The 12848-nt window shown below is 42.4% G+C and overlaps 1 protein-coding gene across 1 annotated transcript in view; it reads right to left on the reverse strand.

Moving 5' to 3' along the window:
* The window catches only part of Kdm3 (Lysine demethylase 3), a 515476-nt gene that overhangs the window by 293190 nt on the left and 209438 nt on the right, over positions 1-12848 (reverse strand). The window contains exon 7 of the mRNA XM_071592514.1: positions 5742-6069. Coding sequence (XP_071448615.1) covers positions 5742-6069 — 328 coding nt within the window. The remainder of the gene's footprint in view (positions 1-5741; positions 6070-12848) is intronic.

Below are 12848 nucleotides of genomic sequence, written 5' to 3' on the forward strand. Positions count from 1 at the left end.
TATGTCATTTTCGGGCAGTAAGTAGGCAGGTGGCGTCGTGAAGCGATTTATGAGTGTATATGATACTTTGGCAAACTCCACGGTGATGATTGCAGATCACGCGACGAACTACTTCTCCGGGGGCCCAATCGCTCCCCAATGCGCGTCTGTGTATTTTAATGAGATAAACTGCACTAACACTCCTTTGTGACACACCCCATGTGACAGTTAATTAAAACAGAAGGGGAGTTAAGTAACAATATAATTAAGCAATTAGAATGTAAACGTCAACCACAGTAAATCCAAAGGTTAATGTAATTCGTGGGCGTAAAGGTCACCTCGTCCCATTGTAGCATATAGTATAAAAAAATCGTATTTTAGGTGGGGGGAGACGTTTCCATTCCCTGGACCGTCAGAAAGATCTGTTCCGTGAAAACGACTCCACTAGGACCAGCCTGGGAGTGAAGGAAGAAATCACAGGAATTAACCAGAGACTTCGGTCAAAACAGAACGTTGGATCCGCTGCTGATTTAATACCGCGCCGAGTATTGCAAAAATAGTCTTGATTCACGTCTAAGTGAATAATAATGAGTCCCTGTGCATCTTTTTTTACAAATTGTAAAAAGTGTACTGATTAGATGAGATATAAAATGTATAAATATAATTAAGGGTAGTTTATCGATCAAGGCACATTTTTGATGAATCGAATACCTAAGCACTATTGCATTTAGAATACAAGCACTACACCTGAATAATAAAATAAACCATTCTTCGGCTAAAACTGCTGTCTGCCCCCTTCATTCCATTCAACATGGTTATTCTCGTTTCACCACCTCTTCGATGACCCAACATCCTTCCCTCCACTAAAATTTTTAACATTCTATTACCACTCAATGTATATCATATCGATAAATATCGCATATATTTAAAAAAAATAAAAATTACACCTTTGAGGTTGAATACGAGATTTGATCGCGTTAGGGTACGTTCACCAATGCACTAACCATGATGCTAATTTTAATTTAGCTATGCCTTCGAATATCCGCATCTATCGGAACTCCTGTAACGAAATCTAGTTATATTCAGAGTCAAGAGGAATTCCACAAAAGTGATATGACACTTAACGCTTTAAAATCACAACATACCTCGTGTACGAACGAAATTTCGACGCGTTCGCGTTTCGATTGACACGCTTCGTCTGATGAGTTGAGAAGCAAATATAACATCACCTATCTGCATATATGATTCCTGTTGATGGCTATTTCGCAAGCAGAGTAAAAAATTATTTGTTTTCTTCTCCGCGGGGAAATGAACATTTCCCCGAGGAATCAATCAAATATTCTGGTCTAGCGAGCACGAGAGATTCGCATGGCAGAAATTATCAACGACCTATTTCAGTCATCTATGTTCATTTTTCATTTCCGCAATTATACCAGCACTACCATAAATGCTCCCGCAAAAAATCCTTGGCGACCTGCAGTGATCCCAGATTTGAATGCAAGAACATGACTTCATCGTGTCTGAAACAAATCCGACTGAAACGAATTTTTACAATCTACTTTTCATATTTTTCCCATTCGGTCGCTATACTCTTAGAGACTGATTCACTAGAAATAAACTCAAGATCGCGTCAGTAAGAACAACCGATTGCTTTCGATAAAGCACAATTTTAATTCTCCTTTAGCAAAATTTTTCAGTTTTCACAGAGAAAAAATTGACCACTTCAATCGAAAATAAGGACGCAGAACTTAATTAATTATGGATTAAAAAATGTGGCAGTATAATGTTACCACAACATATTTGTTATCTCCTGGGCATGTGGAGAGCTTAATGGACATAGTGGAAGAATTCCCATGCCACACACCGAGAACCGAGTAACTTTACTCCTCTCCGAGACTTAGTATTCAGAAGCATCAGATTTGAATCGAATATTGATTGACAGGTGGCGATGGTAGCGGGAATGTGTATCGGGGGCGTGTTGTACCGATAAATAAAAGCCTTGGTTCTTTAACGGCGGTGTATGCACCTTCTTTTGTTTTAAAAATTCCAGTTGCATTCAAGCATTGACTGCACTGAAATATTCACGATATTCAATTCCGGTCGCAGGATTAGGTTGGCAGATACCTGCGGAATATGATGCCTTAATTTAATTGACAGCTCGGGGAAGTGAAGGCAATAAAATATTTCTTTGACGATTAAAAGTTTTGTCAGAGCTGATCATTATTTGGATCGTTAAATACCAGCTAAACCAAAGTATAAAACACGGTAGACCTTGCAGCATAATGAAGGCGCCTTCCCAGTCGAAAAAATAAAAACAAAATTTCTTCGTTTAAAGGATTCTTCGACTTCAAATCGTACTGCTAAGTCGGCGAGAGATTTCATTGCTACGAAGTTGCGAGGTGCTGTCGTTCCCGACAGTGTTTGAGAGCAAGAGAGAGCAAAGGAGCAAAAACCTACAACATGTGAATTATAGACGGAATAAATAGAAGAATCAATATGATGAATGGTATCACCCAAAAATCGAGAATGCACTTGAAAAACAATCTTCCAAAAATGGTCAAAAAACTGCTACTGAATTAATTTTAGCCGTAAAAGTGGCATGAAATCGATCGTATCATTCAACTTATTATTATTCAAATTACTGAAACGTGAACTGAGTGTCTACACGATCAATGAAGTGACACACGTCAATCTCCTAATCCCTTTATCGGTTCCAATGAGAAATAAATTGGCCAATATCAGAATCTTACCGGTTCAAATTGAAACAGAATCAAATCAACATCTGAACGAAATTATTAATTCAAAAATCACGCAATGGGCATTAAAATAATCTATTTGTAACTATTGCCGCACACAAGGAGGCAAGCCGCGAAATCCGAATTCCGAAAGAAGCGAGAGGGAAAGAGGTGAAAAGTTAAGTGAATGCAATTTGTGAAACATAGCTGGTCACTTGTAAGTAAAGAATCGATTTAATGAAATATTTAACGGATTCCAAGTCGATCAAGTAAATTCTTCAAAAACAGACTTAAAAATTTCGAGAATAAGGATATCTGACTGAGTGATCAAATCGAAAGATTTGTTTTTATTGTGGAAAGTATCACCATCCCTCACGCTACGGTTTTTGACGTTTTCATTTGAAAAATCTTTCGACACACAATAGTTTATTGAAGTATATTCTGAGAGATGTTGGCAGATGGCGACTCGAGAGACTGCGACAGGAATCCTAGGTGGACGATCGACGGTATTAGAATCACAAATCCGGCCCCTCTCTCCCCGACCCACCTTCGCGCTGTTTGAGTTCGGAATAGATATTGGAAAGATAATATTACGAATGCAGCAGGAGAGCGATCGGCTACGCTTTAGGGATAATTTTGTCGGGAAAACCTTCGGAGAGTAAATGCGAAGCAGTCATATAGCTGCATCCAATCAACATCAAGTCAGAGTAAATACGGCCGCCGACAGCTTAGAGGAGTTTTCACAACTCACTCGGTTCCAACGGTTCCCTGTTTTGAATAAGTCGATTATTCTCACCTGCTCCCAGTGTTACATTCATGGGGAAATTAATTAAACTTCCCCTTTCACAAACATCCCTTTCACAGCATCTTTTCGAATTTCAAATTTACTGGTCAAAGACAATGACGCCCAAAAATTTCCATTGAATATGCTTTTTCGACGTAATTTCCCAAATGCATGAGGTGCGCACGGCAACTCTAGTGAGGCGGGACTGATACAAAAACCCTTTGTGATACAGTATACGACGGAGCAAAAACGAAAATTACACGATAAGGGATGGCATGGACATTAGATTGAAAGTGGTCGTCAAATCTTCGGTCAGACATTCATGGAATAGGCACTTCTCAAGGGAAATAAGTGCGATGAACGAAAGTCTCTTGCCCCCATAGTCCAATTCAAGGACACGGGCTATGTTCTCCCACCAGAATGTCGTTAAAAGAAGGGTTATTATAGGAGTTAAATTATGTGGATCCAAATATAGATTTTGATGTGGTCCCTTCATGCGATTCATTGGAATACACCTAGCTGGACGCATACAGAATACATAATGGCCAAGCCGAAGCTCAGAACTCAAATCTCCACCCATAATAACGCTAAATATGCTTGATTTTTGCAAGCCTCGAGGGTATGGGGATGCACTGAATACTGAATGTATTTAGACTCTTCAACGAAAACAGAGAATTTAAATTGCAGGCGTCCCTTGCACGATAGGCCGATTTGCGATGGGGGTGTAACAGACCCAAAGTGAGTGGGCGAAATACAAAAAAGGTAGACCAAGTAAGCACGGAGGCGACTGTAATCAAAGGGACCGAAATTCCAACCTGACTCAGGATTTACAAAACAAAAAAATCACCCCCGCGCGGACCCCAAAGGGTGACTGACGGAGTACGTGACTGGACGGCGACGGATGAGAAGGAAACCTCAACCGAATGATATGCGTGTCCGAGTGGTATAAACGTAAATCCAACGGGAGCATCGCGTGCGGACAAAAAAAAATTCGCAATCCCGAAACAGCGGTGGCCGAGTCCGACACAAAATAACCGGAGTGGCACGGAAGGTAGGTGGTGTGACACCTCATCAAAACTGAACAATCCTTATTTTCATTTTAGGACTCCTTTTCCATTTAATAATGAGGTTATGCTTTTGGATCGCGCCCCATTAGCATTACGCCATCCTCGGCACGCGGAGAGTAAACAACAGGCGGAAAACATGAAGCCACGAGGGCATAAACAGAGGCCTCGGAGTGAGGAAACTTCGTTTTAATCCAATTCTCACAAAATCCTTCGTCGAGGATCACCCGGATGAGAATGATCCCACCGGCGCACGGGACGTCATCAGCCGTGAACCGAGAACGCTAACAACTCCGTGGCTCATGCAGTTGCCGATGCAAGCATAGAAAAAGTCACTTAAATTCACCCAGTGGTGACGACATCTCTCATTAACCGGATTTTTCAACATTAATTATTGTCCTTGAGGCAATGGAGCCGGAGTCATAAAAGCATGTATATTTTATGGGTTTCTCCTATTTTTTCATTATTTATTTAATTCTAATCTATTTTCCATTGCCCCCTGCTGTGTTACATTTTGTTGAAGTAACATGGAGAATTGTGAAATTGCAAAAAATATAACTTGATGATGAACTGGCGGAGGTAATACGATCCGATGCACGCTATTGGTTTCACTTTAACATTTTATTTCACTCCCATTGAAGATATAAAGTGTTTGATATTTGCCTTATTTCAATCGCCCAAGGAAAATGAAGGTCGTGACTATATTCAAATTTAAAAAATGACGAGTGCGTGGAAACTGTCAGCTTAAAGCTGATTCCCAATTTACCAAAGTAATTCTCGCTGTTGGCGATAACTTAAGCGACGAAGATTTGACGAATATTTGCAAAAATTGCCAATAGAATATGTAAGCCGCCAAAAACTAAAGTTTTATGACAAATTGCAGACATAAGAAACGTTCACAGAGGCCATATGCAGGGATGAGATTACTTCTCGTTCAAGTCCATGCGGGATTTTAAGAGTCTGACGATCGTTGCGACAACATCACTGGAATTTTAACTATAATATCTCTTGAACAGCACGAGATGATTCACTGCATAATTTGGTTCAGAACTCAACTTCCCCCCTCCCTCCCCGCAATTTCCCAACCCCATTCATTTAGCAGCCCTTAGAGCCATCAAAAACTGGCCCCACTCAAACACACTTTTTATATTCTAAGACCTTCTCTTGAGGTCTACTCACCTTTCTCCTTTTCGCTGGCATCCGCGGCTTCTGCCGCCTCCGATGACGCCGTGGAGGCGGACGACGACGACGTGGCGGGAGGCGAAGGGGTGGCTGTGAGGGCGGACGCTTCCGGCGGGGGCGGAGGGGCCGGGGGCTGCGGCGGGGGTGGTTCGGCGGCGGCCGCCGTCAGCCGCGACGAGCGGGGCTTTCGGGGCGAGGTCGAAGTGCCCCCACTGCCTCGGCCCCCGCCGCAGGATGTCTCCCCTGGGCCGTCTCCGCCCCCGCCGCCCCCCGACGACCCCCCGCCCGACGATGAAGACACCGAATAGCAGCGGGTCGCACGTGACTGCAAAGAGAAGACGCAGAGAAACCTTTGAATGGATGCATGTTCACAAGGAGCCGCATTGGTTAGCGATGAGCTACTAGCTGTTATCGATATAAACAAAGTTGGTTGTAAGCCAATATAAAAGAAAGATAAAGAAGATACAGTATTGATATACTAAACTATTAGTTAATTATTTGGGAAGTGTTTCGGATGGAAATAAGCAAAATAATATGAAATTAGGAGAGTAATTGTTTGCTTAAAGTGAAGAAGCTCCATCAGTGAGAATAAATGTATGTCATAAACCTTTAATAAAGACGTTCAGAAAATATCAGGGAAAACGTCGCTGTTGATTACAGTTCGAAATATATCCTAAACTAGGGACGTTGACATTGGAGTGGGCGTTGGAAGAACTAAACTAATTAAATACACGTAAAAAATGATAAACTAATAAATAACAGATATTGTTAAGAGGAGAAAGATTGTTGGCATAATTTAGATAACACAAGAAATATTTGAGGAAAGAGGGCATTAATAGGGAATGGGGCGCCGGAGAGGGTGGCGTGAGGTAAATTGTTTGTATGAAAAATATTGGGAAATTTGAGTAAAAATAAATTTATTTCTGATATTACTACGATGCCTCAGCATTCTTCAAAATATAACTCACATTCAAACATGAAACACCCGCCATATTACGAACAAATATTCATTCACATGGACACAGACAGGAAAATGGATAGGAACACATATAAAGGACAAACGCAGGAGAGGTGGGGAAGGCGGAATGGAGCAGATCACAAGAGGAAAAATATTTCCTTTCGGTTTGATAGGTGATAATAGAATTCACCCAGTACTAAGCCCTATACGGCGTGTGAATATTCACGCATCAGGTTAGGGGGGGGGGGCAGTTCCTTTCCCTGCGCCGGTTATGGTTTCCCAGGAAGATCTGGTACCCGAAAAATCACATTGCTTGGGTGGAGCTGGGATGGATGGATTCTGGGAATTAGTGGCGTTGCCTCAAATGTAAAACATAGTTCATTTAATGGAGCAATTCAATCACAAAGACGCGATACCACCCTGGTAAAATTCAGGGTTGTGATGTCATTTTCAGGTTACTACATCAGTGGGTTATGGGGCTGTGCTTCAGCTCTGTTGATTAAACTGTGATATAAGATGTCTGCTTGGTAGTGAATTTTGTAATAACCACATCGCCCGGGAATCGAACCCGGGACCCTCCGGCCAGCAGTCCAACGCTCTACCCCCTGGACTACCGCGAACCGCGACCCCGTGACCCACATATATGTGGAGAAATATATATATATATATATATATATATATATATATATATATATATATATATATATATACACACATAGATGTAGATTTTTAAAACATAGTAACACAAAGACATAGCACTCACATATGTAGTTCGACGTTTCGGCGGTTCGATCGTCATCAGAATCATCTGATGACGACGATCGAGCCGTTGAAACGTCAAAACTACATATGTGAGTCCTTTCTTTGTTTTAAAAATCAACATCTGCGTTTTTATGTATTTGTACGTCGCCGAAGAGCGTCACCGTGTGGCGCTCCCATCGTTCCGATTTGAGTTCTGTTTTTTTTTGTTAAATTGGTACATCTGTTGTTGATATTCCCTTTAAATCTTAGTGTCATAACTTGACATTTGCAAAAGTTACGTAGCCAAGAGTACATCTATCTCTGTGTGTGTTGGCGATTTTTTACAATTTCAGAAATGGTTTTAAATTTGCAACAACGAACTTGTATTAAATTTTGCGTAAAAAACGGATTTAGTGGCGCACGGACGTTGGAAATGTTGGAAAAGTGTTTCGGCAACGATTCTCTAAAAAAAACGGTCGTTTACCAGTGGCACGAGCGGTTCAGAAGTGGTCGTGAGTCAATCGAAGATGATGAACGCAGTGGCAGACCATCGACATCGAAAGTCGGTGAAAAAATTGATAAAGTAAAAGAAATGTTGGTCAATAACCGCAAATTAACCATCAGAGAAATAGCGGAGGACTTGAACATTGCCTATGGATCCGCCCAAGACATTGTGGTTAATGATTTGGGTTTCCGTCGTGTAGCAGCAAAGTTGGTGCCAAAAGACCTCAATTTCATGCAAAAAAGAGACCGTGTTGACGTCGCAAAAGACATGATTTGCGAGGCTGAATCCGATCCCACATTCATCAAAAGGATCATTACTGGAGACGAGACGTGGGTTTATGAGTACGACACGCAATCCAGACATCAGGCAAGTGAATGGCGTTCACCAAATGAGCCGAGACCAAAAAAACCACGTCGTTTTCAGTCAAAAAAGAAGGCAATGCTGACGGTTTTCATGGATTACAACGGTGTAGTGCATCATGAATTTTTGCCAGAAGGCCAGACAGTAAACAAAGAGTATTATTTGGGCGTTATGAGACGTTTGCGTGAAGCAATTCGCCGAAAGAGACCAGAAATGTGGGCAGAAAACTCGTGGATTTTGCACCATGATAACGCACCGTCGCACAGTGCTATCATTATTCGTAATTTTTTGACGAAAAATGCAACAAATACCATCCAACAGCCACCGAATTCACCTGATTTGGCTCCCTGTGACTTCTTTCTGTTCAATCGAGTTAAAAAACCATTACGGGGAACGCGTTTTAGCAGCCGAGAGGAAGTAATGGAAAAATCGCAGGAAGCACTGATGGACATACCGAAAACCGAATATAAAAAATGTTTCGAGGATTGGATCAAGCGCTGGCATAAGTGTGTTGCAGTCGATGGGGATTACTTTGAAGGGGACAATATAGATTTAGATGAATAAACTTGTATTTTTAATTTTCTGAATAAATTCCGGGAAATTTTTGATCAAGGTAGTATATATGTCCTCTAAATAACCTAACAGATGCACCTCTTTTGCACGTCATATGTTACAACAACATCTTGATCTGCATCCTGATCCGGTACGTACAGGGCAACCTCTTGTGCGATAGCATTCGAACTAGATGAAACTCATGTACTCTCCGAGCCACAAGCCTCCGGATTAAAATTGGATAATGCCCAAATTTTTATTAGCAACCTATATATCAATTATTTATGCAAGGGACGCCAATATGGGTCCATACATATTCATCATCAAGGGATTGATATGGATCCAGAACGCCCACCCGAAGAACTCAAGACGATTCACCCAGATGGCTTTGGGAAAGTGAAATCTGGAGAAAAACCAGTGATTCAATTGCTTAAATCTCTAACCAAGGTAGGGCGGATTTTTCTTACCAGGAGCTAGAGCTTACTCGGCACGCTTCCACAGTCGTCTCCTACACCGTCTCACTACATACCTCCTGAGGCAGTGCAACTGATTCCTGCTCCAGAAAAAAAACAGGTAAACGGACATTAGCCCTTCTCCGCCCCCTCCCCACCCGACAGATGCGTGCAGATAAAGGTGTTCGGATGCGAGAGGACGCAGACAATTCGCCGAACGGAACACTGCTTTCAGGATCACAGAAGGAAAGGTGGTGTGAGGAGAGGCAATAGGGGAGAGGGTGGTGAGACCGGGGGCACTTGAACGAAACCACCCGGCCATTTCTGAGAACGGTTTAGCCGGAATGGAGTGCAGGTGGCGCCGAGTGGAAAATTATCAAGCGCACGAGATCTCTCTCTCTCTCTCTTCCTTTCTCTTCTTATCCCGATATTTGTGTATACGCCAGCGCGCGCGTGTGCATGCGAGGCCCCCGAACACATTCTTCTGAGAAGATCGGAGAAATTTTTGCGGTGGGTCAAGGGTTGGGAGTGTCTTTGACAGCCGGGGCCATAAAACCATCTCGGCAAGAGAGGAAAGAGACGAGGGAGAATTCGGAGAGCCAGGGTGAGGGAGAAATTCTAGGTGGCCTTACCATTCGCTCGTGTTAAAAATCTTTCCTAACCCAGTGACCATATTTCCCATTGCTTGTTGTTTGGATTTCCCCATGCGGCCACCCTCAGGCCTTGAAATCCATCACCCCGATTTATCATACCCATTTCTATTGCCTCATACATGATTTGTGATAAAGAACAGGGGAAAACTCAAATTAAATAGAGCAGGATTTTTCCTTCATTTCCTTCGCCCGACCCTTAAGGGAAGGAACAAAGAGCTGTTTAGAGAAGGCGAAGACCCCAAAATAGTGAACCGTTAAAACATGTAAGGTTTCGATAAACCCTAATTGCAACAAAATCATCTTAACCGTTTTGTATCTCCATTTATTAAAAATTCGGAGAAGAAGAGAATGAAAATTATGATATCTCCATGGTTGCAATTATGTAGCAAAAAGGTCACACGACATCAAATTTAACGAATAGGGTATTAAAGAGTGAAGATGACCTCTCTGAGTTTCCAAATATTTAATCGATTAATTGACGAGATTTTTACCCCTCAATTAAACTCTTTAAAATCGCCAACATTCCAGAAGTTTTCGTATATTTTCACTCAGATTTACTTTATATCGCGAAGTAAAACATTTCTACACCCAATTAATTATACGTCTGACTCATATCATGTGAACTGTCACCTGCGCGTGTTGGGTGTCATTAAGAAAAATTTTCATTTCATATTAGCATGGGTATTTAAGGAATTCTAAATAATAGCAGAGGCCAATTCTTCTGTTGGAAAATGTGGCGAGGCCAGCGAAAATTCCAATTTTAGTACGAGTTTCTTGTCACATGCTCTATATTTTTTACGTTTCCACGCCTATATCACCTAACTATACACGTTCTCCATTATAATGAGTGTGTAGGTGGGGAGTGGGGACGTGGCAGTCACGGGGGTAGAACCTTGGCCTACTGACCGGAGGGTCAGGGGTAGGGCACGCCTCTGATCACCCTCAACTTCACCCAAGCTTTGTGTTTTTAGGGTACTATATCTTCTTGGGAAACCATAGGCGACACAGAGAAATGAAATGCCACCCCTACCTTGACGTGTGGAATTCACACATTGACTATGGGCTTAGTACTACGCGAGCTCTACCCTCACCTATCAAACCGACTTTCGGATAGATAACTGGGGTCGATGCACAACTGTATGTTGCTCTCTTGAGTGCTTCTACATTATATATATATATATATATATATATATATATATATATATATATATATATATATATATATATATATATATATATATATATATATATCAAATATATAACAAATTGTGAGTGTCCTTTCTTTGTGTCTCTATATTCTAAAAATCTACATCTGTGTTTTTATATATTTGTATATATATATATATATATATACAAGGACACTCACAATTTGTTATTTTACGTTTCGACAGCACGGCTGTCGTCTTCAGAATGGCGTTCTCGGGGAAGAGCGGAGAGGATGTGCGGGGGAGAGGTGGGGGAAGGAGAGGTAAAGGGACCAATAGGAAATGAACAAGGGGGTGGGGGGGATATGTAGGTGCCCAATTGATGCATTCAGTGGGCTTGGTTCAGCCCGGGCGGTTTGAAACCGCCCGGGCTGAACCAAGCCCACTGAATGGGCGAAACGAAGTTTGAGGAATGGATGACTATTTTATCGCAGCATGAGGTGGCAGGTTGTTCTTGTCAGAGGAAGCTAATTGTAGCGATGTTAAATCGGTACCCATTCAAAACCTACTTTAGACAGTAGACTACCAAATGATAAGGCCCACCTGGGTAGATTCCCCTTTGTTTTGCCGAGAAGCTAGAAACAACACTATGTGAGTGTAGTTTTGCATGTATGTATTGAATTTGCATGTGGTTGGGTTCCTTCTTACGGGTGGTGACCTAACACCCCCCGCCACACGCCCTTGCGTCGGCTTGCGGTGTATATGCAGATGTAGATGAACTTGAAAATATTCCCCATGAAAATATTCCACATCAAGCTGCGACTATTACGGACCGAAGAAAAATATTGTATGAATGTGTACGCCCATGACTGAACTATGTGTAGTTACTGACCTTTAGGCGAATCAAGATCGAAAACTGCCCGAATAATTATAGTTACCCGTAATTTGGATGATGCTGGTTGATTCATTTTCTTGGGGAAAAAGTGCCTGTAATTCAACACCAGTCCTCTGTAATCGGTCGTTCTTTGCCTTCAAAATACTTGAGAAAATGTTTATGACAATGATCTTTAAAAACATTCACCACTGAACTCAAGTTTGTGTTTTTCCCGGCGCCTTAATTAAACGATTACCATTATTACTCGCAATTAAACGATTATCGTGATTCTTAGATACTAATTAAAAAAAAGGTTTTGTGCCCGGAGGCTCAGGGGAACGGGAGCTCTTCCCGGCCCATTGGGAGAATTCTCGGTGAAAAGACGGGCACCTGGATGAGCGAACCTTAATAGCACGGCAATAACTTCCACATTAATGGCACTCCTCGCTACTCCACCGTGGTCCCTTAAAGGTTCGCTCGCTGGATGTGTAACGTCGCCTCAATATTTCGGCTCAGCGGAGGAAGAAGGGTGGGTCTGCGCAGTGACGAGATGGACGGAGGGAGAGGGGAGGTTTTTCGGGACAGGGGAAGGGAGGAAGTCGCAGATGCGTCAGATATCCCTACCCTCCCTGACTCCGTCCGCCACCCCCCCCACCTCCTCCTCCTCCTCCCTCCCTTCACCCACTTCGGGTCGTTTCCCTCTTTCACTTCGGCGTGGCTGGTGGGGGAGGGAAGGGGTGGAAGAGGAAGGTAGGAGAGGGGGAGGGGTTGGGAGCGCTTATTCCAGAAGTGCTCTCCTAAATATAGAGGTGGAGAGAAAGAGAGATACGGAGAAAGGAAGATATTCTCATGTTTCCCTCCACA

The sequence above is a fragment of the Hetaerina americana genome, unplaced genomic scaffold, assembly GCF_022747635.1.
Source record: "Hetaerina americana unplaced genomic scaffold, ioHetAmer1.1.p SCAF_5, whole genome shotgun sequence".
Classification (NCBI taxonomy): domain Eukaryota; kingdom Metazoa; phylum Arthropoda; class Insecta; order Odonata; family Calopterygidae; genus Hetaerina; species Hetaerina americana.